The sequence below is a fragment of the Nanorana parkeri genome, unplaced genomic scaffold, assembly GCF_000935625.1.
Source record: "Nanorana parkeri isolate BGI_ZX_2015 unplaced genomic scaffold, ASM93562v1 scaffold207, whole genome shotgun sequence".
Taxonomy (NCBI): Eukaryota; Metazoa; Chordata; class Amphibia; order Anura; family Dicroglossidae; genus Nanorana; species Nanorana parkeri.
In genome coordinates, this window is record NW_017306475.1 from 1,376,804 (window position 1) to 1,401,477 (window position 24,674).

The following is a 24,674-nucleotide window of genomic DNA, read 5'->3' on the forward strand; positions in this document are numbered from 1 at the left end:
GGGGGGTTCTTGGGTGCTGAGCGACACCATGTTGTCCCTGTAAATGACTAGCAGTTTCCAATGCTGATTGCTAGCCAACCGAAGACGCGGACAGAGGTCAAACGTGGTGCTATGCATTTATCAAGGTGCATGTGTTTATATAGGTGTTTAATGTTAGGGTAAATGTCTACTTTAAACTGGTTAAAGAAAACCAAGTCCTTAGTCTCTGGTGTAATCGCTGTGTTAGTGGGACGTCATTGCTTACACAGCATTTAAGGAATCGGCGCTTCATTGATGACCTGACATGTCCTAACGTTTTTAATTAGGACATGTCAGGTCAAAACAACAAAAGGAGACCATACCTGTTTAGCAGTGCATTCCTCTCCATGAATCATCACGTGAGCTCATTCTGAGGTGTTGTAGTCAGATTGAGAGAATGTGGTACATGCAATCCAAGCCAGTCATTGTGAATATCAGACGTACATTCTATAGATTGTTTTATGGGGCAGAGCTGTCCAAATGGCACTTTTTGCGGGTTTCTTTACCATACTGCTTTTGTATGACCTTTTAAAGGTATGCAATCCATAGTCCTAGCTGCAACACATTTCCCACCTCTTACGTAATTACAGATTAATGTGCACAATAGCTATATTTTCTTTAAGTAAATTTGATACAAACCTGAGCACTTCAAACTGAACATCTGATGATAACATGGACAAGTAGAAATCTGAATCACCAGCCCAGCCGCTGAAGGTAAAAGTGAATCTTGACTCTCCCTGGAAAAGTCAAGTCCATCCACTGAAGTTAAGTGTGCAACACTGCCAACATCACCCTGGAAGGTAAACGCTCTACAGCAGAGCTCATACTGTGGAGGAAGAAGCAACACAAGTAGCTGATCTGGGGTGTTGCAGTGCAGAAAGCATCCGATAGAAAGAGAGAGTAGACTGACCTTGAGATGAGCTTCTTAGTGTGCTGCTTCTCATTGTATTGGCCAGATATAGGGTAGTGGGGGGACCTGTAAGTATTACTGAACTGCAACAGGGAAAAATCGGGTCTCCTCTCATTCCAGGCAGGGCTGTGCTGTGTGGCAGTGCTGTATAAATCTGAGGACTGAATGGGCAGAAAACAGCTCCAATTTATGTTCATCTGTGTATTTAGCTGTTGAACCTAATATGTAGCTCAGACAATGGGGTTGATTCATAAACAGTTTGCACAGCCCTTCGCTGTGCAAATACGATTCACAGTGTCACTAGATGGTGTCAAAGAGCATAGGACAATACAAAATAAACACCTGACTTTTAGTCTGATAGGCACTTCACTCATAAAAGAGCATAGGATCCTGTTCTCCTTGGCTCCATCTAGTGGCCATACAAAACTGTGACTCTCATTCGCACAGCGAGGAGCTGTGTGGATGTTTTACAAATCAGCCCCATAGTGTTACCTTTGATTAAAGGCTCTACCATGAATACAATGTAATAGGGCCAACTTTGAAGATGAGCATAGAAGCAGTTTATTAGCCAGGAGAAATCATCACAATTATAGAAAGAATAACTGATAATATACAAATGTGTTTTTTTTCAAACCCCACATGTACACTTTATAGAAACAACCTTCCAGACTGCATCGGTGTAACAGAAAAGGATTAGGACAATGTTCAGCTTATGTCATGTCCAAGATTCCTATACAGAAAGTTAAAAATCACAACATTGCTTCTTTTTCATACCTCCCTTTATGGTGATGTAAAAAGGCCATACTCTCCGTTTTTGAAGTGTGATGATGTATTTCCTTCCATTATGCTCCCTGACATAAAAGAAAGATCCTCCTTTAAGTTCCTTGAGGGCATTGTGGTGTTCATTCATCAAAACTGACAAATTGTATTCTCATGTTGGTTTGTCTGCAGTTGCAGATTTGTTCAGATTTCTTGTTTGTTATTACCGTAGTTTTTGTTGTTTTGTTTGTTTGTTTTTTCCATGTGTGGCATACATGTGAAATGCAAGCTTTTAAAATACCTAGGTTTCTTCTTTGTTTAGTGCTGTCCATGACACAAGCTTTCAGGGGGTCTGGTTCACCCCCTGAAAGCTCGTGTCATGGACAGCTTCTAGGTAGACCCCTTAGAACAGGGGTAGCAAACCTCCGGCCCTCCATCTGTGGTGAAACTACAAATCCCATGATGCATCTCTCTTCGGGAGTCGTGGCTGTGAGAATCTTGCAACGCCTCATGGGATTTGTAGTTCCACCACAGCTGGAGGGCCGGAGGTTTGCTACCCCTGCCTTAGAAGTACGTTTCATGGACAGTACTCAACTCTGTTGCAAGTGCACACGTAAAATCCCCTTAAAGGAGAACTATGGGGTTAAGGCTTTTCCCCATAGTTCTCCTTAGGGTAACGGGAGGACACAAACTAGTGTCCTCCCGTTACCCTAAGCTCAGTATACCGCGAGCTGCAGCTCGCGGTATACTGAGACGCCGCAGCTGAAGCGGATCCCGACAATTATGTTGGGATCCGCCCAGCTGCGTGAGTGACAGCTGGCTCTGCCTATCTAGAGGCAGAGCCAGCTGTACCCTCCCCCGTCCGATCTGCCAGTCAGCGCTGGTGGATCGGAGCGGGGAGGGGGGAATCCAGTCCCTCCCCTGCCAGGGCAGAGAGGTGAGCAAACTCCGGTATGTGTTCGCTCACCTCCCTATCTACTGAGCCGACCTGTGACAGTCTCATTGTCACAGGTCGGCTAGAACTATGAGGTGAGTGAAAAGCACTCACCTCATAGTTCTCCTTTGAACCATGTTTTGACCTGACCTCCTGACCATGTTTTGAAACCATTATCTGGTTTAATCATTAACATGGTAAAGCATTTTATTTCAGATCTTCTTTTCTATATGAAAGCTGAATTCTGAACACATACTTTCATGTAAATATTTTCCTCAATAGCTAGAAAGCATATAAATCCACTCTGAGTGCAATTAATTCCTTTGTTAACCCAGTTATTGCCTTGTAAAAGTAGCAGAGACATCCTCGAGGTACAGTACTGGGGAAAGGGTGGAGTTGTGGGAGGGGCCCAACAGTTACACCCACTACAGGCTGCATGGAGACACGACCAGTCATCCTGCCCTTCACAAGGTTGTAGAGCAGCAGTGGCTGGTCTTTACTAATGGAAGTTTCTGCACTGAGGCAATGTTTCACGCTGGATTACTGCACAGATCTAAAAGAAATCATCCCTCAGCCCAACGTTGTGTGTGCACTCCAGACAGCAATGGACCAGATGCTGGGGGTGCTGTAGTGATCAAACAGCTCATGGTGTTGTATTTAACAAGTAGGAAGGGAGTGTCACCGGGACACCATATTGCTCATAATGAGTACTTTTATTTGTCACCAAAACTGCTTTACATGCCACAAATAAATGTGATCATTACAAGCAGTATGATGTGCTGGCGACATTATCTTCTTCCTATCGCTCTGACTAATTGAGGTTGAGCTAATGAGCTCTGTAAACAAAGCTGTACTAGGTAACCATATAAAAAGGAAACCCTGTTTATTATTATTATTATTATTAGTCTTGTCCATACTAAAGAAAGAAGTATGTACAAAACCACTTGACATTCCCTTTTATGTAGACACAGCTTAGCATGTGATATTTTTGAGTAAATCTTCAAAGTAGTATTAAACTCTCAAAAATGAATCCAAGTCAAACAAATATACATCACCCTGCAAAGTATTTAACTTTTTACCCAAGCGCTTAGTCATCATGTTTCTGAACAGCTGCTTCCAAGTCTCTCAGCTTCCTTGAACTTCCTGTCCAGTACAATATCACAAATGACATCGCAGACTCCAGCAACTGTTCATCTACTAGCTTGGAGGAGGAAGGAGAAGTGGGGGGCAGAGAGGAGGGTAGTTGATTGCTGTGTCTGTGGATTTGTTGGGACACACACCACTTACTATCGCACACAAGGGTAGGACCCTAAAACCGAAAATCCGGGCCAATGCTCAGGGACTAGCTGCTTCTGCAGAAAACTTAGGCCCCGTTCACATATAGCGAATTGTCGCGCGATTTCCGCCGCGATATCGCGCATTTTTGCCACGCGATATCGCGAGAATATGCCAGCCAATGCTATTCAATGGAGCTGTCTTAACTCCATGTCGCTCGTCGCGGTCGCAAGTCGCTTCTACCGGACCCTTTTTTTGGCGGATTTTGCTTTTTTTCTATGGAGCCCGACGGAGAAGGTCGCGCTACCGTTGCTGGAACGTCGCCCCGAAAGTCGCGCTATCCCGGCCGCTGCAAAGGTATGTCGCTATATGTGAACGGGGTCTTAAACTTTTAAACATCAAGAAGGAGCATTCATTGTAAGTGGTTTCATCAGCATTTGAAATATCTTAAAGACATTTTACTTTAACTACAAAGTCAATGACTACATTGACTTTAATTTCACTTTTTGAGCAAGACAATGGACAAACAGCAAAACACACACTTGAAATACCGATATGTGAACTTCTTCACCTGACAAAATATTTGTAATTCTGCTCAACTATTTTTGATGTTCACATATTGTTGTGCTATTGCAGAACTAGCTAGGTGACTCTTACTGCCCAGAATTGCAGCTTTGTGGTATGCTGGGTCACCTACCTAACACTAATCACATTGCTGATTGGGATTTCCTCCATCGGTAGAATTTCTAAGTGCCTGTGCTGCAGGCCAGTTGTATCACACTGCATAACCTCCCAGGGTTCGTCTTTTTTTTTTTTTTTTCTGTAATGCAGGGGATTGTGGGAAGATGATATTAAGGAAGTTCTATTCATATAGGAATCTTTTGGGGAAAAAAAACCTTTTTATAGTAGACTGCCTACTTTTGAATGGTGGGGCTAATAACTTGGTTTGTAGTCGGAAAGGAGTCACATCATATATAAAGATGTTTAAAAAAAAAGCCCAATTAGAAACCAGCAAAGATCATTTCCCCAACATTACATAGACTTCAGTACAGTATATGTCTGTGGAGCTGATGAGTTGGCTTTTTATCTGAAAGGATGCAGGGCGTGGGCTCGGTTTTAACCAGGCTTCTCTTATTGTTCCTTTGCCAGCGTTTAGCTCATTTGATGAGTGAGGTTTTTCTTGGATGGTATTTAGGTTGCAGAAAAGCTGTGATCGCACATTTTCTTATACTGTAGCTTTGATTCCAAAGTTGTAGTAGTGCAGCCACACTACTACTGGGACCTGACTTTGAAACGTTTCAGCTACGACCCTAAAATTTCCACCATGCAGCGTTGGAAAAAACTCTGCCCCTGGAATTTATAAAGAGCGGTGTAGGCGCTTATTAGAAATCCATCTCCCGTCCATGCTACAAATGGTGCAACTTGCGACCAATTTAACTGTAGATGAATGGATGTCACCAGCACACCAGGAGTAGTGTAGTCCAAAGTGTTCGTTGCTGAGCCTGGTGAAGGGGACCCTGCGTGGCCCAAAAGTGCTAGTTCTGATGACATTGAACAATAGAAATCACCAGCACTCCGTAAATGAAATTCAAAAAAAGTCCATTTATTTGGACTAAACGTCACACATATCGCATAATCCATGTTGTACATGGCGCCATCCGTGATTGTCCCTGCAAGCACCACTATTTTCACTTGGACCGGAAGCACTGTAAGGAGGTCAGGGGGACCTACTGTTTTCTGGAATTGTCAGTTCTGATGACATGACGTTTCAATAAACGAACGCTTTGGACTACAATACTCCTGGTGTGCTGGTGACATCCATTCACCTACATTATCTGGCGGTGCCATCCGCAGTTATTACGAGCACCCCCCTTATTTGATTTGGGGCTTTCCGGTAAGGAGTGCGGCAAGGAAACTCTACGTTCAATTCATGTAACTGTCGGTAAGGAGTTTATGAATCTGTTGCAATATTAGCTCAGACAGAATTGTACCTGTGACACAATACTGATCCGTGCAACCCAATTTACCCCAACATGAAAGAGGTCTTGTATACCTCCACTTTTCTTATTATTGATATGGAGGTATTTCTTGATGAACTTTATTGCAGCCATAACAGCAGAATGAAAAGGTGTCACACACAGTCTACATTCACAAACGCAGTGCGTTTCATGTGCGCAAAAATGAAGAATTTTTAATAGACGTGCAGTTTTGCGTGTTTTTGCAGCCACACTACAGTTTGTTGGGGACAGAACACGCTAAAATCTGCCCCAAAAAATCATGCATGTACTTTTTCCCGCATTGCGCATTTTTGCGCCTGTGTACGAGTCACGTAGGAATGCATTGCTTTAATTTTTAGCACGTTTACAGATGCGCATGTAAAAATGACTGTGTGAATGGAGACTAAGAATCTGTTGCATTCATCAGAAATGGTGTTGCAAATGCTTTAATTGCCCCTTGTTTGTTTGTGCAGTGTTATCTAAGCTCAGTCCAGCCGCACTCCTGAGCAGTGTAGCCCTAAAGCAGAAGTAGGTAAACTCCGGCCCTCCCGCTGTGGTGCAACTGCAAATCCCATTGCAAGATCTGACAGCCCCTGGTATGACTCCCAGAGGTAAATGCATGATAGGCTTTATTGTTTTTTCACAGCTGGAGGGCCGGAGTTTGCTTACCCCTGCCCTAAGGGATGGGTGCTGAAATGGCTGCAGGTGGCACCACTCGCATCAATGGAAAACGCAAAATGTCACTAGCACAACATAGTAATGTGTCAAAATGAAAAATCTTTATTGAGGCATTTTGTCACAATTATAGCAACGTTTTTGGGCCACACAGGGTCCCTTCATCAGGCTCAATATAACCAATATTTCATATTGAGCCTGTACACCTGAAGGGACCTTGTGTGGCTCTGAAACATTGCTATCTTTGTGACTAAATGTATATGCCTCAATTAAAACGTTTCCTTCCATTGTTTACTAAGCTGTCTCCTCTCAGTTTAAGAATAACATTGCTACTTTTGCTGAGCTAGACCAAATCATTATTCGTGTATGTAAGCCATTTTTGGTATAGAGAAGGGTTAAACCCCCTATCAGGCTATTTTTATCTGTTTGTGCTCTTGGGGATGTCCCTTCACATCCTGTCTTGGAGATGACAACAGGAAGTGAGAGAACATCTCTCCATAGAGAGTTATTCCTATCTGAAAGAAAGATAGGTCTGCAGGCTGAATGAAAGAAGACTCACAGATTCCTCCATTCATGCTAAACGTGGATAGCCGAATCTTCCCTGACTTCCCTATAGTTTTCTGACAGCTGGCATCCACCGCAGTCAGAATAACCGAACAGTGATTGCAGCTGATAGGCTACAGTCACTGCTGGGCCAACAATTTTCCACCTGGTTTCTTAAGTTGTGTATACATGGTTAGACTTTCCTTTAGAACGTTCATTCCATTTTCAAATAGGTAATGGAGTCAAATCGACAATCATTTTGGACCATAGTAATGGAAAAAAATTAGGGATGTCCCGATACCGATGCTAGCATCGGAATCGGGCCCGATACAAGGCATTTTGTCAAGTACTTGTACTTGTCAAAATGCCCCGATGCCTAGCGCCGAAGCTTGCGCTGTTTTTTTTTCTTACTTACCTCGCCGAGCGTTGCGTCACTGCTGCTCTGGTGGGCGGATGGAGAATTGGAATTCTTTTACTGCAGTGTACAGGACATATGCACTGCGGATCATGATTTAACCCATTCATGTTAGCAGGGCAGAATTGTGAGCGCCTCCCACAAGCTGAGCACCGAGATGCGATGAAGCGATCCTGCCCAGTTCCGACTACGAGAGGCACCGCGTGAGGCAATAGGGATCGGCGTGAAACTGTGAGTGAGGGAAGCTGGGACGGTGCTGGCTGTAAATCTATTGCTACAGTGTACTGGACGTGTGTAATGTATATGTAGTACATATATACAGCACAGACCTCCACTACACTCCAGCAATAGAGTTACAATTCTCCTCTGCTAACATGAATAGGTGAAATCATGATCCATAGTACAGAACATGTAGTTGTACTATGGATCATTTAAAGTCACCTGTCCCTTTAAGAAAAAGTATCGGTAATTGGCATCGGCAAGTACATGAGGGGAAGTACTTGTACTTGTACTTGGGCCTGAAAAAGTGGCATCGGGACATCCCTAAAAAAAAAATCAAAGAGCAGAAAGAGCCGGGTGGAATTTTTTTTTTCGATTTTGTGAATGTGGTTTTTCTTCTGGAAATTGCATTCATTCCAAAACTGAATGTTAATCTTAAACAAAATTGCAAAAGACATTCGTCAAGTCTCTGATAGCATTATTGAATGAGCTGATAAGATTTTTCATCCAAACGATAATCGTGTATACCTAGCTTCAGAAGAAAGTGGATTGAAAAATTAACACAGCTTGAATGTGGGCTAAGTCAGCAGGCCAAAATTCGAGCAGGGTATGGGCCAGCTTTGTTGTTCTGAGTTCCTGTATTGAGACACCTCCCCTGACTTCTTTGTGAACAATCACTGTGGCTGGAAGTGAGCGACACGCTTTGATTTAAAGTCTGAGGATATAGAATCCTGCAGGCACTCCTTTTCCTGTTGTAAATGTGCTGTAGGTCAACTGTTCAGATCTTCCCACTGATTGTCTTGGTAGCTTTTACTGGATTGACAATTGACAAATGAGCTGATGCATACTTTCACATTGTGTCAGTAAATGATCTCATAGCAAATTATCCCCAGAAACCTGTGAGAAATTCTAGTGACAGCAATGTGAAACAGCATCTGGTCTGGAGGCAGTGCCTATGTCTAATCTGCACTTTGTTCCTGTGTTCCTCAATGACTCCTGTGACTTAACCTTATCTATAGATCGTAATTAAAGATGTAAGGTCGAACATTTTGGATGGTTTCCTGCTTTTGCATAGACATCATGGAGAAAAAAAAAGGGTTCTTTTTTTTTTTTTTTTTTACCGTTTACTTTTTTTTTTGTGGCTACTTTTGACTGTTGAGTTAGTTATCCATCTAAAGTTTTCTGTTGCTGCAGCATATATGTCTCCGTTCATCATTTTGCTTAAAGAAAAGGGTAAAAGACTAAACCTGCCACTTAACCACATAGTACGGTACATATCATTGGCCGGAGGTAAAGAAGAGCTTGCAATGTTTTTCTAACCATTGTGTAACAATTTAGTCTGTAAGATGTCTCTTGGTTTCCTTTTCCTTTCCTACGTTCCTGCACTTTTGTTTCCCTTTTTAGATATTCAAAGAGGAAGTGGATTAGCGGTTAGTGGGTGCTGTCATCTGGTCCGCCTCTTTTGTACCTCTTGTCCTCTTCTACTAGTCATTCAAGATCAAAGGGGAAGAGGACATTGAACAAGCAAATGCTCATGATAAAATATTTTTCAGCTCCTATAGTTATTAAACATTCTCTCCCTTGATTTACAATTGCATTTTTATTAAAGCAGAACTCTGGGAAAAAATGTTCTTAAAGGAGAACTATGGGGTTAAGGCTTTTCCCTATAGTTCTCCGGGTAACGGGAGGACACAAACTAGCGTCCTCCCGTAACCCTAGGCTCAGTATACCGCGAGCTGTAGCTCGCGGTATACTGAGACGCCGCAGCTGAAGCGGATCCCGAATTGTGCCTGGATCCGCCCAGCTGCGTGACTGACAGCTGACTCTGCCTATCTAGAGGCAGAGCCAGCTGTACCCGCCCCTCCCCCGTCTGTTCCGCCAGTCAGCGCTGGCGGATCGGAGCAGGGAGGGGGGGATCCAGCCCCTCCCCTGTCATGGCAGAGAGCCGTGACAGGATCGAGAAGTGAGCGAACGCCGGTATGTCTTCGCTCACCTCCCGATCTACTGAGTCGACCTGTGACAGTCTCATTGTCACAGGTCGGCTAGAACTATGAGGTGAGTGAAAAGCACTCGCCTCATAGTTCTCCTTTAACCCTTGCAGTGAGGTTACCACAGCACTGCAAGGGTTAAGTGCTAATTTTTTTGTCTAGGTGTTTAAAGAAAGTAATACGTGCCCAATGCTCTTAACCAGTTAGCTCTTAAACTGATTCCTAAAGCCTCTCTCCCTCCACGGAAACATGCCCAGGAATGTGTATCACCATGATGCTCAGGTGTGAGCAGGTACTAAGGGCTTGTTCACACCATAAACTGTATCACATCCCGGCCAGCTTCCTGCATTCAGGGGCGGGAGGGGACTTGGCAGTGCATTGAAGTCAATGGCACTGCAGCCACGCCCCCTGCCCACAGTGCGATAGCCCACACCAGAACGCGTGGCAAAACAATGCCTGTGTTTCGGTCCAGTGCGATCTGCAAAAAAGTTGCAAGCACTTCAAGAAAGAGGCTGATTGGTTACCAGGAGCAACTGCTCCAGATTCTGTCTACTCCAGTTTTTATCATTTTTTCCTCTGAGTTTTTGTGTAAGGGTACACGTGTACTTTAAGTAGCGATCTAACGTTACATAACAATCTGAGTGGGAAAAGGCTGTCCACTAAAAGTTTTTTGAAAATGTACACTCCTATCATACATGTATAAAGTTGTCTTGGGCCCCATTCACACTATAGGGGTCCTGAGGCAGGAATCCCAGGTGTTTCATTCAGATTTGGTCGCTGTACCCATTCAAGTAAATGACCGGGTGACAGTGGCCACATGTCTAAGCGGCAGTCCGTATCTAATTGTACATGATACGATTCCATGCGGTTTGGAATAGATCACTGTCCCTGGACGCAGGATAGATGGGTCCAAGTTATGTATCTGAACGGGACACCTGGCATTCCTGCTACAAGAATCCATAGGTAAATCCCTTTTTAGATTGTAAGCCCTCAGGGGCAGGGCCCTCCTTAGCATTTTGTCTTGAATTGTATTGTGATTGTAACGTCATGCTTATATTTTAAAGCACCGTGCAAGCTGTTGGTGCTATATAAATCCTGTATAATAATAATAGGTTCATGCCATAGGAGTGCCAGAATGCCTTGTGTGAATGGAGCCTTAGAGCAGGGGTGGGCACACTGTGGCCCTCCAGCTGTTGTGGAACTACATATCCCATGAGGCATTGCAAGATTCTCACAGTCGCATGCATAACTGCCAGAGACCAGCTACATTATGGGAATTGTAGTTTCAGCACAGATGGAGGGGCTGGAGTTTGGCCACTGCTGCCCCTACTTGTGCTAACAATGGCTCTGCTCTGCTCTGCTTCTGGCTAGAAAGGCATCTCAATTTGTACGTCCTTTTGAAAAGAGTTCATCAGGGATAATTGTGATGATAAAACCAATTAAGAGAAATATATTTTCTGTTTTTTGGTGTCTGATCGAAGGTGTAAATGTAAAAGCCAGTAAGAATGCTATCATTGATTTCTATAGAGACAACCTATATGCTGGCCTCCCAAGGTTTTTTTTTTCCCTTTGTTATGTTAACTGCGGGCTCTCTCTCTCGATCCTTTTCTTGCATATTTTCTTTTCAAGTCAAAGTATAATGTAGTACAGACTGTTGGGAATGAAATGTTCTCTCATCAGTTATAAGGCACACGAGATGTGTAATGTGTTGATATTCAGCAGTTCACGCTATTAGCAAGGATGGTATAGATCAGTCTCTGGAACTAGTCTGTGCAGGCATGCCAGGCATTTCCCTGTCCCCGGCCTTCCCATATGGCCTTTTACCTTATAAGGAGAATCCTTCACACCGAGCCCACAATGTACAAAGGGAAAAAGGTGGAGTCCCATGACGTATACCCAGCTCTACTCTTCTACTTCCACAGCTTTTCACATTTATTTCATACATTAATATGGAATCCAGGAGCCAGCATGGTCTGTTTTAGCATTGGAGACAACTAGATAAAGCCTCAAAGGTTTGGCACCGCAGGAGCACTGCCTACCGGGCTCCTGGCAATTGTCCAGCCCTGCATGTCTTGCCAGTTATATTATATACACTGTGTAACCTTCATGCAACTTTTTGTAATCCAATCTTCCAGCAAAGGAATGGCTTCAATAATACTCAGTGCTGCGATACACACATTTGTGAATCCCTGCTTTCATTTAATGTCGGCTTGCTTAACAAGAACATAGCCATTTACATACTGCAGCCTTTTTGGTTGTAAATGAAGTCCATGACTAGACTTTTTTTTGTGTGTGTGTAGGGTTATATTTTGTGTGTGTAGGGTTATAATCTTTTGAATGTGTCTATAAAAGTGCAGTGCTAAAAAGTTTAAGAACTAACTTTTACATATAAATACCACAATGATGGTCACTATTGTCTAAAAAGCTGCAAAGGTTGCAAATTCACTAAAAACTGAACTCTGAGAACTTTCACCTAACTAAATTCCTTATTAGCCATAGAGGATATACATCCACTTTGTGTGCAACAAATACCTTTGTAAACACAGATCTTGTATACGTCCGTGAGATCATCACTGTGCCTTGCATACCCTGAGCAGAGAGCAGAGCCAGTAGGCTCCACCCACTACTGGCTACCTGCAGAAACTACAGAAGGGGGCGGAGAAAAGACTAGTCACCGTGCACAAGGAGAGAGAGCAGCAGTGACTGGTCTTTATTATAGGACGCTGCTGCACAGACTTTCACACTGGATTACTGCACAGATCTGGAAGAAATGCACAAAGCCCACCAAGATGGAAGTAACAATACACATGACTGATTTTTCAATTATATTTGCTTATCCTGGAGTTCAGCTTTAAATTGTAATGTGAAAAACAAATCACTCTTTGCTGATATAATGATATAATTCTTAACCATAAAAGACACAGTTCATGGTACAAACGGCATTTAAGGAGCTATAATTACAAATATATATATATATATATATAATGTGTATATATGAAGTCTGCACATCGCAAGTGACTCCACCGGTGAGAAAACACTCTTAGTATAGATTAGTTCAATAGTGTGCTCTCAGGCCAGCGTGTCCTAACTGCATCATCACTTTGGTTTGTGCTTTAGCCACATACAGTATATCCACCTGCTTTCTTGCTTGAAAACTTCCTTTTTTTTAATTGAACCCCTGCCAATGCCTATGGACCCTCTCTATTCCACCAACAAAATTGCATACCTCCTGGATCCTTTTTTATTTCATATAAAGTGGAATGTTTAGACACATTAGGGTTGATTTAGTGAAGACAAATAGTATGTTCACTTTGCACTTTGTTAAGTAGGTTATACACGGTGTGAAGTTCATCCGGTTCTTGAAGAACCAGCTGAAATTCACACAGTGGGTACACCTGTCGGCACCCTTCCACCTGGCATCCCTTGATCAGCTGATCGAAAGAGCAGGTTGTAAAATTCTCGCCAAGCCTGCTGCCGTTGTCCGAATACATTAGAAACAGCGGGGAATTCCTCCATCCGCGCTCATAAGCGTTGATGGAGGAATCTGTTATTTTCGTTCAGCCCACAGGTTGAACGAAGAAAATATAACTGTACATACCCAGCTTTATGTGAATGAGGTGAAGCTCTGCTGACATCATCATCATCATCATCATCTAATTATGTGCTGGCAAAATCTTTTTTTTTCCTTGCACGCGATTGGGTATTCTTTGCAAAGTGAAATTTCACCTAAGGGAAAACTCTCTTGCAAAGTGAGTATCCCATATACCTTTAGTAAATCTACCCCAATGTGAGTTTTATATGCTCTATTTATGTTGTAAGCATGTTCTCTAACTCTTATTCCCAGTTCTGGCCCGACCCACATTTTGCTCGCATGGTTATTGTAGCATATACACAACCCATATAGTATTACAGGATAAAAAAATCCTTCATTTTATAGTTGATAATATATAATCATTTATAATCCCTGCCAGGTTTTTAGTAATGTCTATGGAGCCAGGTTCTGGGGACCTGCTGTCTTTGCTTGGAGTTTGGTTTTAATGAATTAATTTGCTATATTATCCCCCTTCCCCGAAGTAAAACTAAAGTGCATTTTCTATGTATGTATGTATGTATGTATGTATGTCTCTATATATATATATACATACATACATACATACATACATACATACATACATACATACAGAGAGAGAGAGAGAACTTTTTTTATTTTTTCTGGAAGTAATTTTTCCATTTTCTCCCTTAAATAATATACAGTACATTTGATATGCCAGGCTATGTGGTGACCTATATTAGGTGTGTGAGTAAAATTCTGGAAGTATACATCTTTTGCTTTTTGTCTTTTCTGTATCTCGGAAAATGAGCTTTCTCTTTTCTGTATTGCAGGCTGAAGGAGAAGTAGCCGCCTTGAATCGGCGTATCCAGTTAGTAGAAGAAGAGTTGGATAGAGCTCAGGAACGTCTCGCTACAGCTTTACAGAAACTGGAAGAAGCAGAAAAGGCAGCTGATGAGAGCGAGAGGTATTTAGAAAATACTTTATATGATACATGTTTCTAGCCTGGGCATGAGTGTGATACTTTTCTTGTTTCTAGCAAGCAAAGCCAAAGTGCTTTTATAATACCACCATCACAATAAAGCTTATCTCTAGAAAAAGAAGCTACCCTTGCAGTAGAGCTACCCCCTCACTACAACGGGTAATTGCTTTTTGTATTAGGGTAGTGTGTAAAAGGACTTTACTTACCTTATCCCCGCTCCTACAGGCTCCAAGACCACTGCCCACAGCTTCTGCTGTCCCCCTATACTCAAACGGTCAGGGGCCCATTGACGTCATTATGTCTAATAGAGGACAGGTAATTAAAAGTCCTTTTACACGATACCCCAAGCCATTAATGAGTAGTTTACTCCACTGAAAGGGAATGTTTAAATTTTCCCAAAGATAGGCTTTAACCCTTTCGCTGCCAAGGACGTATGGCATACGGACCTACAAAAGTGCTTCCAGCTGGCCAGGTCAGTATGCCAGCTTTAGCGACCATCAGCTTATAGTATAACTGTTCAGCAAGTCAGGTAAATGGCATAACAGTGGTCAGCACTGTGACCTTTTAGAGCTTAGGTCCAGGGTTAGGTTGCTTCTTGAAACACTGTGCATACAACTTGTATAAGTTGATACTGCGTGTATTGGTGGTAGGGACAATAGTGTTCTTTTTGCAAGCATTAGGTTACAAAGTCCGCTTACTTACTGAAGTACTGCTGAATTTGCTGGTTCTATGTAAATAACAAAAATAAAACAAACACCTAACAGCTGAACAACTTTGTAGGATTTTCCTTTTCTGCAGTTAGCATTTACATGCTTCTGAAAACGAATGCAGAAACGAGTGGCAGCTAACCATTTGCAGACACACTGTTAATGTTTAATGATTTAAAATGAAAGCAAATTAGACTAGATCAATAGATGAGACTGGTAGGCCACCATATGTTTTAAAGCCTTACACAACGGGCAGAGAAAAACACCGCTTTTAGAAGCATCTCTATTTCAGCCAATGTGTCCATGCATACTGTGGTGTTTAGATCCACGTTAGAGCAGCTAATAAGGGGCATTATAAAAAATGCCACAAACTGGCATTTGGGGAGGAGCTCACTGGCATCATTTATGCATGTTTTTGCTCATAAATGTATTCTTGTGGCTGGATAAATGAATATTGTTTCCAGTATGAAGAGTTTATGTGCATATGGGTCTTAACGCTAGTGATTACACGCCAAACTTATTTTATGTAGGGTTTTTCTGCCAGCCTTTTGCAGACTTATGCAGCGTAGATGGGGGTACTTTAATATGCCTGTGTGCGTGAGCCCTAGGATGTCATTTGGTCATATTCTAGGGTGTATGTTGTCAGGGTTTACGTTTTAGCTAGCTGTTATTATTGTGATTATGCTGATTTATTCTTAAAGCATACCTAGACCCAAAAACAAAATCTTATATGTTACAGCTTACCAGCCCTTAGATGTGGTAGCTGCAATTATTTTTTGCAGGATTCTTTCCTTTAATCTACATCTTGTATTCCTGCGTTTTACTCACTTGCTCCACTGTACCCATGCAATGCCATGGTTGTCACCCTGATTTGAATTAGAAACATGGCCTTCTCTCATTTATTTCTATTTACATACAGAGTAAAGCTTGGTAAGAAGAACATTCTGTTTTAGATTTCATAGGAAAATACAAGGAGCTATTTTCTGTAGTTGCTGAAAATGTTTTTGACCTAAAAAAGAAAACGAATGCATCCTCCACACCTAAGAACTCATAAGCTGCAATGTATTGGATTTTTCATTATTGGGTTTTAATATAAGGCTCACATATAGAGATAAGAATCCGGTCATTTTTCCTGACCCAATATTAAACCTAAGAATGACATGAAATCATTATACTGGCCAGGGAATACACTACATATAGAGCAATGACAGCCAAGAAGACCCTGCTTATTATATAGATGGTGTAAATATAAAAATGTATCTACACAGGCCATTGCATTTACATCTGGGTTGGCTGTTTAGCAAAACATTGCATGTGTGTGGATAGATGGATAGTCATGGCCAAAAATATTGGCACCCCTGCATTTCTGTCAGATAATGTACCAGTTAGCGCAGAAAATTCTTACAATTACAAATGTTTAGGTGTTCTCATGTTTATTTTTTTTTTGTTTGCATTGGCATGACACAAAAAAGTGGAGGAAAAAAAAGCCAAATCTGACACATTCCGTGCAAAACTACAAAAATTGACTGGACAAAATTATTTGCACCTTCTTCTCCAAATTGCAAGAAATAATTGCATTCCAAGTTTTTGTGGAAAAGCATGGACAATCTCAAGGTCACAAGTCCATCTCCAGAGATCTTAATGTTCCTGTGTCCACTGTGTACAACATTGTCAAGAAGTTTACAGCCCATGGCACTGTAGCTAATCTCCCTGGACGTGGACAAAAAAGAACAATTGATCAAAGATTGTAACGCAGGATTGTTGGAATGGTGGATAAAGACCCTCCATCAACTTCCAGACAAATTCAAGCTGACCTTGAGACACAGGGTACAACTGTGTCAGCTCGCATTATACGTCGCCATCTGAATGAAAAGCGACGCTATGCAGTGGCGTAACAATCACCATAGCGACCCAGGCGGTCGCTATGGGGCCCGGGGCACAGTGGGGCCCGGCCAGATGCCGTGCGGGCCGCCTGGGTCGCTATGGGATCTTCTGCTGCTGGCTTTCACTGGCGTCTGAAGACGAACACGCCGCTGTTCAGATCATCTGTGCAGCGGCGCGTTCGTCTCCACAGTCAATGAGAGCCAGCAGCAGCGGGGGAGCAGGCTGGACCCGGTGTTCTATCAACGTCGCGAGCCTCTGACGTCACCGGCAGTGGAGGAGGAGGCGGGCCCGTGCTCGGCAGCAGGGGAGGAGGCGGCCTCGGTGACGAAGAAGGAGGCGGGCCCGGCGACGGAGGAGGTAAGGAGTGCGACCAGCCAACCTGAGGGTGAACCTGCAGAGCCCACCATAGAGAGTCTATGGTGGGCTCTGCAGGGTCACCCTCAGGTGGCATGTCGAGTGGGCTCTGCAAGGGGTATAACTAGAAATCACGGGGCCCCATACAAAATTTTGTGAGTTCTAGTTACGCCCCTGACGCTATGGTAGGAGACCCAGGAGGACCCCACTGCTGACATAGAAACATAAAAAAGCCAGATTGGAGTTTGCCAAAACTTACCTAAGGAAGCTAAAATCCTTTTGGGAGAATGTGCTGTGAAGAGACAAAACAAAATGACAGCTTTTTGGTAAAGCCCATCACTCTACTGTTTTCAGAGAGAGAAATGAGGCCTTTAAAGAAAAAAAATACAATCCTCAATCACACATGGTGGAGGTTCACTGATGTTTTGGGGTTGCTTTGCTGCTTCAGGCACTGGATGTCTTGACTGTGTGCATGGCATTATGAAATCTCAAGACGACCAAAGAATTCTGGGGTGCAATGTAGGGCCCAGTGTCAGAAAGTTGGGTCTCCGTCAGAGGTGACCCAAAGCACCCAGAAATGGTTTCAGACAAAGCGCCGGAGAGTACTGGACTGGCCAGCAATGAGTCCAGATCTGAATCCCATAGAGCACCTGTGGAGATATCTCAAAACTGCAGTTGGGAAAAGGAACCCTTCCAATCTGAGAGACCTGGAGAAGTTGGCGAAAGAAGAGTGGTCCGAAATTCCTGTAGAGAGGTGTAAGAAACTCATGGTTACAGGAACAATTGATTTCAGTTATTTTTTCAAAGGGCAGCGCTACTAAATATTAATTAAGGGTGCCAATCATTTTGTCCAGTCCATTTTTGGAGTTTTGCCTGGAATGTGTCAGAATTGGCTTTTTTTTTCCCCTCCACTTTTATGTGTCATACCAATACAAACAAAATAAATAAACATGAGAATGCCTACACATTTGTAATTGCAACAATTTTCTGCACACAGTGGTGCATTATCTGACAGAAAAGCAGTATATACATAACAATGTGGTGGCACAAGTGTGCTGTAACCAGAAATTCTAGCAGTGGCGTCACAAGGGGGTGCGGCCCGCACCCGGGTGACACCAATGGAGGGGTGACACCAAAATGACTCAGTCATTTTGGTGTCACCCCCCTCAGAAAAGTCGGGCGCTCGGTCATGGACTATATCAGGAGAGAGGAGGGGACCCGGCGGCATTCCTTATCCCACCGGGTGACTGTCCCCTCCTCTCGCTGCCGGCGTCCATCACCAAGATGGCCGCCGGCAGGTATCAGAATAATGCTGCGCGTGCGCGATGATGTCACGCATGTGCAGTGACATCTCGGCGGGGTGACACTAGGTTACCGCTCCAGGTGTCACACAGCCTCGGGACGCCCCTGAATTCTAGCCCTCTATTTATCAGTCCGGACCAGCACAATTACCTGTTATTGTACCCTCAGTGTATATATAGCAGTATTCAAACTAACAAAAAAAGATCAGAATATGCAATAAACTGTGATACCTTTTTAATGTCTTTAGTTCATATTGAGATTCTATACTTTCTTCAGTTCGCTGTCGGAAAGGAATCCTTGTAAACCATTCGAACTACGAAATTGGAAACAATATTATTTAAAATAAAGAAGTACTTCGGGAAGGATGCAATTAATATTTTTCAATAATCTCTGGTCTATAGAGAATGCAAACTCTGGATGATTAGTCACAGGATGGCTCAGTATCATTTTAGTCCATGATCACCATGTTAATGTTGAAACTGAAATTGATCTGCTATTATAATAAATCACTCATGATCATCACTCAACACAGCATTATTCAATTCTATTGCAGTCAGTAATCACTCAAGAACATGACTGATATTGTAAATAATGCAAACATTACTAAACCTCTCTGGTATTTTCAGCAACCAGTGCAATATATAAGAATACGGGATCCATTAAAAAGCTGCAGTTCCCATATGTCTCTGTTGCTCACAAATCTGTTACTAGACGGATCCCATTTGTGCTCACTACACAGAGTGCTGTGCTGGCCCTGGTTGGTGCATGTGTTTTACTTAAAGAACTATGGGGTTAAGACTTTTCCCCATGGTTCTCCTTAGGGTAACGGGAGGACACAAACTAGCGTCCTCCCGTCACCCTAGGCTCAGTATACCGGGAGCTGTAGCTCGCGGTATACTGGGACGCCGCAGCTGAAGCGGATCCCGACAATTGTGCCGGGATCCGCCCAGCTGCGTGACTGACAGCTGGCTCTGCCTATCTAGGGGCAGAGCCAGCTGTACCCGCCCCCTCCCCAGTCCGTTCCATATCGGAGCGGGGAGGGGGGAATCCAGCCCCTCCCCTGTCACGGCAGAGAGCTGTGACAAGATCGAGAGGTGAGCAAACGCCGGTATGTGTTCGCTCACCTCTCGATCTACTGAGCCAACCTGTGACAGTCTTATTGTCACAGGTCAGCTAGAACTATGAGGTGAGTGAAAAGCACTCGCCTCATAGTTCTCCTTTAAAGTGACCCCCTCAATAAATGAAACGTTGAATACTCACTTCCCCTGCTGACTATGCTGCTGATCTCTGCAGTGGTGAAGAGATTCCAGTTCTAGAAGAACTTGCATGATCCAGCATGTTATAATATAGCGTATGCATAGTGTTGTAGTGTTTTTTTGTTAGTTTAGATAAAGTAGGGTAAAAACCCCTATAAGGTAATTTTTTTGCTCTCTGTATTCTCCTGGGGAGATTTCCTGTCCAGGGGACTCAACAGAAAATGAGAAGCAATCTCTCTAAAGTGAATGGCATTCTCCTCAGAGACAGCTGTCACATGTGTACCCATTGAAAGGTTTTCCCTTGGTCCTCTGGTGACAACTAAAAATTTTGGGATTTCTCCTCATTTTCTGTCACATCGATCACCAGGACAAATAGAGGGGTCAATCTCCCCAGCAGAGACACAGACAACAAAAAAACTTTACATGAGTCTTATACCTTCCCTACTCTATCCAAAACTAAAAAAGGAAAATTTGCCTTTACATACACTTTAAAGTGACACTAAACTCGAGCGTTAAATCTTACAAATGCATTCACGTACCCTAACAATTAATTAAAATGTATCTTATTTGTGTATAATTCAGCTGTAGATCCTCAAATCATCTCTGAATTCATGCTGACACTGTCCTTCCTTCTGGAGGGTGACTACTTTTGTTCCCCATGGTCCCTGTGTGTGGTGTAAAGTAGCCCCCACTCCAAGCTAGTTCATGTGATGGACTACAATGTCATGTTTAGTTTACACATTTGTATTGAGTTTGTAGTCCATCCCGGGAGCGAGCTTGGAGTGGTGGCTACTTTACAACATAAACAGGGACCATGGGGAACAAAAGTAGCCACCCTCCAGAAGGAAGGACAGTGTCAGCACCAATTCAGAGATGATTTGAGGATCTACAGCTGAGTGACACACAAATAAGATACATTTTTGTTAATAGTTAAGGTACATGAATGCATTTTTAAGATTTAAATGAGAACTATGAGGTGAGTGATTTCCACTCATCCTCATAGTTAGAGCCGCCCTGTGACAAAGAAGCTGTCACAGGCCGACTCTATCGATCGGGAAGTGAGCAGAAACATGCCGCTGATCTGCTCACTTCCCGATCGTCTCCCTGCAGTGGGAGATGACTGTCAGTCACCGTTCCCCCGCCGGGATTCCTCCCTCCCCTATCCTCCAGCGCTGAGTGGAGGAACGAATGGGGGAGGGGGCGGGCGCAGCTGGCTCTGCCTCTAGGTGGGCAGAGCCAGCTGTCACTCACGCAGATGGGTGGATCTCTAAAGTATTGTCGGGATCTGTCCCGGCTGGTGCGCTCTCAGTATATCGCGTATAATAGCCTGCTAAATACTGAGCTTTAGGGTCACAGGAGGAATTTTCTAACCTAAGAGAACTATGGGGAAAAACACTTACCCCATAGTTCGCTTTTAACTCCTGAGTTTAGTGTCACTTTAATTTCCCAGTCCTCCGATGTGGTTTCTCTTTCCAGCCTCCCAAAGCTAAGCTGAGAAAACGCTCATCTGTATAAATGCTATATAGAGACCAGTTCAAACCGCAATGTCGGTGAAGAATCTTGATAGAAGTCACTGAAAAAATAAATCCCAGAAAGCAAAAAAAAAAATTTGAATACTAGTTAGATGTTCCTCAGTCCAGCTGAAGAAAAGGAGTCCAGCCAATGTTTCTGTTTGTCAGTGTCCTAAACCTCCTGTAAGCAGCAGTATAACCCAACTGTTTCTGAATTTCTGTGACCCTCAAAAGCCTCCAAGAAAAATATTTTATGGTAAGTACAAACCGCCACAGATTTTATCTGAATGCAATGTCGAGGCCTCCCCACTTGTCCATCATACAGTATAAGTGCTCCCTTTCATCTTCCCCAGACACAGAAAGCGAAGTGCAATAAACCTTTTCTATACTTCTCATAACAGCATAATTGTTTTCACAAAAGGGCAGCATTCCATAAATGTTCCATATGGATGGAATTATATGCACATGTTTAAATGTATGTTCAGCAATATGAGGAAAATCTATGATTACTTACATACCCCATGCACCAAAAAAGTTTTACTTTATTTGTTACGTTCATTGTTTAACCCTTTTGACCAGAGAGTGTAACAATCCAGGAATATGGAGGAATATTGGGTCAGCATTATTTTCCAAACAGTAAGATGTATTTGGAATCCGTTGATAGTAAAATTCTGAAGTTAAATTCCCTATAGGGCTGATTTCTAAATCTTTCATCTAGCACATACAGTAGCTGGACGATTGCCAATTGCATAGCACTTCCACCACTAGATGGTGCTGAGGTGCATGGAAATTTCCTATGCTACTTGTATCCATCTAGTGGTGGTAGCGCTGTGCGAATGGCATTTGCCCAGCTATATGCTAGACGGAAGAGCTATAAATCAGCCCCTTTGTGTTTACTTGGGTGCTTGTCATTGCTGTCTCCCTTTTGCATTTTACTTGTCAGAAAAACATATTAACCCATATACTTTAGGGAAAGCAGAGATAAGCCATTCCCTCTTTGATCTTTGAGGAAATGGAGGATGTTGTCCGCACCTCCTTGTCCGAAGGTTGTCCGCAGCATACACAATAATCTCATTGAAAGATAAATTAGTTCCGTTTAAATAGCTATATACAGTATATAATACCACACAAAGGTTGTTCAGCATGGGCAAATTTAACAATTATATTTTCTTTGAATGGAAGTCTCAGCCATATAAATATTTACATGCTGTTTGAGACTGCCATAAAATCAAAATAAACAGGCAACCGCACATTATTCAAATGTATTCACATTTCCCAACCATTGGCATGTCTTATGTCTTCTGCTTTTATTATGCTAAGAAATCAAGTGTTGTGAAGTGGAATCAACCCCACCCATTGACAATAATAAATGGATCTTACCAGCAACTTAAAATGTAACTCTTTTGAGCCAAGTGACTTTTTATCCAAATTTAACAACCATGTATATCTTGTTTAAGCTCCCCACTTGCTGTAGCTGATAATGTTACAAATGCTAAGCTATGCTATGTGTACATTTACCCTACTTTATTTGACTTAAATGCCTGCTAATGAGAGAGAAACCACTTAAATTGTATTCTTCCGGTTTCTTTATTTTTACAAATGTAATAAGCTACTTTATTACATTTGTAATATGATGTAATAAAGGAGGGTGGCACCCCAATACACCTCCCAGGAGCAACGCATAGTATTGTGGTATGTTGTGCCACAACGCAGAGCAGCCGGGAGGTGCGTTGAGGTGCGATTTCAGAATGAATGGCAATGCAATAGCACACTTCGAGATTTGCAGGGTCTGTAGAGGGATAAAACATGGAGAAATGTAAAGCTATTGCAGATATGTACTGCATTTGTTTTGTTTTTTCTTTCTTTTTTTCTTGACATTTACTTTAATTGTATATTCATTTGCTTGCTTGGAGTTCAGCTTTACCAGTACTGCTTGTATAATGTGGTGTTAAACGCAATAATGTGTTTGGATTTAGACCTCCTCACTACTTAATAATTTTGTTCCTCCTCCTTTCAGAGGTATGAAGGTAATAGAGAACAGAGCAATGAAGGATGAAGAAAAAATGGAAATTCAAGAAATGCAACTCAAGGAAGCTAAACATATTGCAGAGGAAGCAGATCGCAAATATGAGGAGGTGAGAGAATCAAATGATTAATTGGTAAGAATAGAGCAGAGAGACAAGATCCTGGTAGCATTTATTGCTTTCAAAAATGTCTGTGAAAACTAAATCTTACCCTTTTTGTGATGAATAGGCTGACTAGTAAGGAACAACCCAGGGTGTTCCCATATATTTAGCCTGTTTATTGCTTTCAATTGCCCAGCCTCAAACAAGCTTGTATATTTTGATTAAAAATTGCCTAGGCCCGTTCGTCAAATAAATTGTAGAGTATCCATCACATGTTTACATAGCAGGTTTCACTTTACAGTTATGGTTATAAGAAGAACCCTTTTCCTACAGTGGACCTGTCACCATATTTTTTTAAACAAAAGTACCCTGCAATAAAAGATTAATGAGAAGTTTAAAGAGTTTTACCCCACATGTGGCGCTCAGCAAAGGTAGGGTGAGCGGTGGTACTTGGTGGGTACCCCGTTCGTGACTGGAGCGTGGGTGAATTTTTTATGTGGAGAGTTTGAAGGGGGGGGTGTGAGTAGGGGGTTATTTTTGTAGAAAAATAGAAGCGTCTTTATTGCTCTGTGGGTGTGCAGCTTCCGTGGTGTTCGGACCGTGGTGTCCAACAGGTGTACTAAAGGAAACAAAAATTGGAGAACGGAAGCGCCACTACCTGGCGCAATAAATGTGGTGAGGTCTGATGAGAGGGGTAAGTGATGTACTTACCTATGGTGGGTAGATCATTCGCTCTTAGGATAGGTGATGTGGTGGTCCAACCAGATGGAGCAGAGGTAAACACAAATAAAGCAAGTTGAAATAAGGTGGGTGAGCAAGGAAAGTGAAGGCTGGCTCTCAACGACGGTGATGGGCTCCTGTAATGCCTGGGTACAGGGCTGTGGGATGATCCTCTGGATGTGTGCTGGCGTGACTGTCTTGCTGGATAACTGCAGGCCCCAACGCTGGGAAGAGACGCGGTGCTGGAGGGTGGGTAGCGCGGCGGCCGCGGTGTTCCGACGTCCCTTGGTGTTGTCACCTGCCTGCTCGAAGGGAGGGTCCGGAGGGGAGGCGGAGGTGGATGCACGCTGGGGCCTCCTGACGGTCCGGCGTGTATGTGTCCAAAAACTGTCGGCTTCCGATGCTGGTGCTGAGATGTTGAGGGGGCGGAGCCCCAAAAACGAGGGATGTAGGCTCGGTGAGGAGATGGAGTGTTTGGAACACTCAGTGGGTCCTGGGTTCGTGCTGGCGACGCGTTTCGAAGGCTGTGCCTTCTTTTTCAAGCCGAAG

At 43.0% G+C, this 24,674-nt stretch overlaps 1 protein-coding gene across 5 annotated transcripts in view; it reads left to right on the forward strand.

Moving 5' to 3' along the window:
* The window catches only part of TPM4 (tropomyosin 4), an 81,824-nt gene that overhangs the window by 44,840 nt on the left and 12,310 nt on the right, over positions 1-24,674 (forward strand). For all 5 annotated transcript variants that reach the window (XM_018555670.1, XM_018555671.1, XM_018555674.1 and 2 more), the window contains 2 exons: positions 14,117-14,250; positions 23,297-23,414. In XM_018555670.1, coding sequence (XP_018411172.1) covers positions 14,117-14,250; positions 23,297-23,414 — 252 coding nt within the window. The remainder of the gene's footprint in view (positions 1-14,116; positions 14,251-23,296; positions 23,415-24,674) is intronic.